We start from the raw sequence: 5,364 nt of genomic DNA on the forward strand, positions 1-5,364 counted from the left end.
TATATTTTGTATTTGTATATTTTAAACATTTTGTTTAATTTCTCAGAAAACAAAAATTCATGTTCAATTTATGTCTTTTAACCAAATGCAACTGCAAGGTTTTTTTTTTCCATACTAGCTTTTTGAAAATATCATTACAAGAAAAGCGCAACATTATACAGATATATGATATGCAACAGTAAATTACTAAAATGTTAACAAGCAATATAATTTTTGACATTATAGAATATTTTAGAATTTTATTTATTATTATTTAATTGTTTATTTATTATTTTATATGTATTATTTTAGGGCTGCAACAACTAATCGATAATGAAATTTGTCGACAACGATTCTCATTATCGATGAATCGGGTCCGCCCACAGTGCACGTACAACTTCAGAGGATCACGTCAAATAACAGCACTGAATGACGCATTTCTATAGACAAAATGCATCTAAAAATAGTGGAGGAAACAGACTGAGATGCTGCAGGAGAGTTACGTGATCCAAGCTGCTCAAAACATGAGAATTCCTTATTTAAAACTAATAGAGTGATGGCTTGCCCTGTGAGGCGCTTTGAGATCCGTTTGCGTCCTCAGTATGAAAACTTTCAGTTTGCGGTCATATCCTTATCTGTAAATGTCACAAATTCACTCGAGATTTTCCATTTAAAAATCCATTCTGGCAGTCTGTAAGTTTAAATCTTTACTGAATGAGCGTCAGACAGCCGGAACACAGAACACAGAAAGGGAGACAATTGATACTCAACTCAGCGCAAAAACATTCATTGTGCTGAAACATCTGTCGTTGAATGTTCAATTTAGATTTAAATACAACATGTAGTGCGCGTATTTATGGAGGGTATGAACAGTAGGGCTGTGACGGTGGCAGATTTTAACCACCGCCGGTGGTGCGGTGTTTTATATATAAATAAATGAGGCTCAAACATTATTCACAAACGTGCGTGTTTTACAATTTCTGTCGGTGAACAAGCTGTCTACAAAACACTAAAATAAATCAACGAAATAATACATTTCAATAAAAAAAGTAGCCTAAATAAGTGTTAAATAGGCTATTAAACAAACATTCGTTGCAAAAATTCCTACAACCTCTAACGTTACAGCTCATCAGAATTACTGGCCGAGTTCTCTTTCTCTTCCCCATTGCACAGCTGCTGTTTTTAATAGCAAAGTTATTACATTTATTTTTGTTTCTTTAGTTTATAAAGTTAATTTAGAAAAACATTTGGAACATGTTTTATTTGTGAAATTCAAGTTTTTGTTTTTTAAAGTAACGACAAAGCGGCCGGCGGCAGATAGATCAGTTTAGCCTTCTCAAATCATCACGATTTAAATTAAAATCCTTAGATAAAAAAATAAAAAAAATTAAGCATATCACAATATTAGTTTAATAGTTTAACCTAGATAAATGTGTAGGCTACTAATAGGCGCATATCCAATCGTTTGTGCGGAGATTGAAAGCTTTGCAGGACATGGAGGTGCAAGTGCTATGTGAAACTTCATTTTTGCTCATAAAGGTAAGAGTAATAAATTTACTTTAAATTATTACTTCACTACTATAAAACGAAATAATTCAAATCGAAAACAAAACTCTTTTATTAGCTATAGGCCTAATCCATAAAGATGCACTCAGAAAATACTAGTTTATTAATAAATAATATCAATATCTCCTTACTTTTCCCCTCCACATTCATGGTAGGCCTAATTACTTTAGCTGGGGCTTTGGGCCAGCTTCAGCTTACTGCGTGCATTTGAACGCGGAACTCTTGCGCTCGCTGCTGTTGGTGGGACACTAAACACCGCCACGGCAGAATAAATAGCAGAAACACTGTATTTTATGCTTGTTAGTGTGTTTTTCTTCAGATATTTGTCCTTTCTCTTTATTACAACAGGTGAATTGTTGTAAATGGTTAAGCACTGTGTTTTCATAGCATTCAGAATGTGGAATAGTGTGATTTAAAAAATAAATAAATAATTGGATTTTTTAAGCCAACGAATCGATTAATCGAAAAATTAATCGGCGAACTAATCGATTATCAAAATAATCGTTAGTTGCAGCCCTATATTATTTTATTATTATCATTAAAATATTGATAACAATTAAGTACAGTCTTTTTTAACATTTAATTTAATTTCTCAGAAAACAAATTGATGTGTTCAATTTGCATCTTAAGTAGATGTATCTTCATTTAAAGATATTTCAGTATTTGTATTTGAAAACAAAACAAAAATACTGAGGAAGATGCTTTTTTTTTTTTACAATGCATGCAATATTTAATGCCATGGTTTTATGAATTTTAATTTCAGACGTCTTCAGAAGATGAATTAAGACTTTAAGACTTAGGGCTGAACAATAATTGAATATCAATATATCGTAGGGCTGTCGCGGTTAAGGAATTTCCCTTGCGGTAATTTTGCGTGGCTCAGTAGCGCGGTATGCGGTATTACCGCCATATATATATATATATAATTGTGTGTAGGCTGTTACAATATAAGGTCATATTCAGAAATCAATAAACCGAAACCAAATCGCGTTGATCTATGAAGTGAAGTAAACAGTACTTACATAGAAACCTAGCCAGAAAGAAATGCAAATTTTGAAGAAAAATGTTAGACATACTTAGAGGCTTTTCATCTGAAATCTTCGTATATATAACAGTTAGCGCGCACCCTCGAGTCTGACTGGACAAGAGACTTTCTGTCAGTATTTCATCTGCGTGTTCTAGGCGAGCTGTCAGTCAGTGCAGTTTCATTTTTACGCCACAAGATGGAGGCAAGAGACTATCTTTGAGTAAGTCTTTAATCCGTTCATTCAACTACACGTTCAAAAACGCTTATTTATTCAAAGAGAGACGTAATGAAACACGATGTTGAAATCATTTTAACTTTAATCGCCACTTTTAAAGGCTCAACTGACCAGCAGAGCATCGATGTTAGGACAGAGATTTCACTTTCCTTGGACATGACAAGCTAGTTTCACTTACATACCCGACTCGATCTGAAAGACAGACGCAGGTAATCGCACATGCTCAGTCGATCTCTCTCATTCGCTGTCTGTTTAGGCATGTTAAGTGCATATCTACTGAGCCTCATAATAAACACATTATGTTATCATTACTAACTTATTACTAATTTAATATTCAGCACACAGGCATTAAGTGAGAAGGGCAAATCCTTAGGAAAAAAGAAAACAGGCAAATATCGCGGTTGCTGCGGTTGTTGCATTCCTCTGCGGTTATGCACGTCAATAGCGCGGTATTGCGATATTGCGGTTATCGCGACAGCCCTAATATATCGCAATATCATTTTTTCATAAGATTTTTTAAACACATTTCCAATTTTTCAATACACGTTATATCAGTGTTCCCATGCATTATCCCTTACACTGATTTATTTGTGGCAGTTGACTTCATTGAATAAACATGGGCACTGGAAAATTTAAACATTCATTTATTTTTACAGTTTTTATTTCTAAAATATTATATTAGGTTTACAGGAGGATGTTTTTATAGACTTGGCAAATTCATTTTTCAGAAGTTCGTCACTACAAACATCTTGTGGGCATTTTTGGCAGTTTTTCTGAGGCTTTTTAAAATATTGTTCATATCTATATGAGAATTAGCTTTATCGTATCGACTGATATTAAGAAATATATGTGACCCTGGAGCACAAAACCAGTCTTAAGTAGCATGGGATTATTAAGATACATTGTATGGGTCAAAATGATTGACTTATGCCAAAAATCATTAGGATATTAAATAAAGATCATGCTCCAATAAGATATTTTGTAAATTACCTACTGTAAATATATCAAAACTTAATTTCTGATTAGTAATATGCATTGCTAAGAACTTTATTTGGATAACTTTAAAGGCGATTTTATCGATATTTTAATTTTTACTTTCCTAACAAACCATACATCAATGGAAAGCTTATTTATTTAAGAAAAATTAACTTTATGACTGGTTTTGTTGTCCAGGGTCACATATTCTAGTATACGTTTTGGCCATATCGTCCAGCTCTAAATATCAGAGGTCTTTAATCCCATTACCAAACCTTCTGGAGAACATTTAAACATTATGTTATGAAGTGAAAAGACAGCTATAACTATTTTACACGTTCCTCCTCTACTGCCTCCATGCGTTCCAACAACACGCCCTCTCCCCAAAGCCCCGCCCTCTATATATGCATAAGCCAATCCGATAGCAGCAAAGCGCAGAGCACAAAATGATTGACACGCAGAGAGCGTTTCTGATTGGCTAAAAAGGGCGGGCCGCTCCCCCAACTCTTGTTTTGCTGTTTACAGAGCTTAGGGCTATCAGAGCTTATCTCTCCAGATATACATGTCAGTGCTAACTATCTGGTAATATGAAAAGTTTATAGGTGATATCACAACAACCGTGTACAACAACTTTACATGTCGTTAAACGTGTTTATAATGGGCGCGTGGAAGTTGTGCTGGTGCTGTCACGAGCTCAGCGTGAGCGCCAGTGCGCGTGCCAATTAGCTTAGCGCGAGCACGCTCAGCTAATAAAGCAAAGACAGAAGAATATATAAACGCAAAACAATATGTCAATGTCAACCGTTAAAAAAAACTCCAAAAGCGCGTCTTACCCGGGTGTGATGACCTGTCCGAGTTGACAGCACAGTTCCCGCACAACTCCTGCGCGGTCTGACTTGAGCTTCCTCTCGGGCGCTCTGGATTCGCTTTCCGCGGGGATCGGCGCACAAACCGCCAGGACGGAGTCAACGTTCACCAGAGCTCCGGGTTTCACCTTCCACTCGAGCAGCCGTAGGGGACGCGCTCCTGCGGGGCAGCGGATCTCCGTCACCTGCACCGTGGGGCCCTCTGCTGCCGCACCACCGCCGGAGTCTGCAGGCTCCTCCATCAGAGCTTTAAACTTCCGCCAGAGACCCGTTTAAAGCGTTTGGTGAGAGGTGATAAAACGAGTAAAAAGCGCTAAAATAATCCACAGGCTTGCAGGGAAAGTTAGCGATGGAAATGAGCTGTAATGCAGGAAAGGCTGAGGCGCAGGTTCACTCTTCCCGCCCGTAAACAGGAAACACAAGGCTGCAGCACGAGCGAGATCTTTTGCACTTCCGGGAGACTTTAATCGCAGTCTTAATTTAAAATTAAATTCATTTTAGAGTGTAATCTGCAGTTTACAATAATACAGATAACAATTATGTACTTAAATAATAATAATAATATTTATTTATTTTCTTAAAGTTTAAAAAAACAAATACGCTAAATATTTATAGTCGCATCAAACTGCTGCCTTAGAGAAAATCTGACCTGAGCATTTGTCCCCTCCCCCTCTGAGACAGACAAACCCCTGGTTTGTGATGTAATCTGATGAAAT

At 36.5% G+C, this 5,364-nt stretch overlaps 1 protein-coding gene across 1 annotated transcript in view; it reads right to left on the reverse strand.

Annotated features, from left to right (window-relative positions):
- The window catches only part of ctdp1 (CTD (carboxy-terminal domain, RNA polymerase II, polypeptide A) phosphatase, subunit 1), a 180,534-nt gene extending 175,491 nt beyond the window's left edge, over positions 1 to 5,043 (reverse strand). The window contains exon 1 of the mRNA XM_073822056.1: positions 4,616 to 5,043. Within this exon, the coding sequence (XP_073678157.1) occupies positions 4,616 to 4,890 (275 nt within the window). The 5' untranslated portion in view covers positions 4,891 to 5,043. The remainder of the gene's footprint in view (positions 1 to 4,615) is intronic.
- Positions 5,044 to 5,364: the final 321 nt, after the last annotated feature.

The sequence above is a fragment of the Garra rufa genome, chromosome 17, assembly GCF_049309525.1.
Source record: "Garra rufa chromosome 17, GarRuf1.0, whole genome shotgun sequence".
NCBI classification, from domain to species: domain Eukaryota; kingdom Metazoa; phylum Chordata; class Actinopteri; order Cypriniformes; family Cyprinidae; genus Garra; species Garra rufa.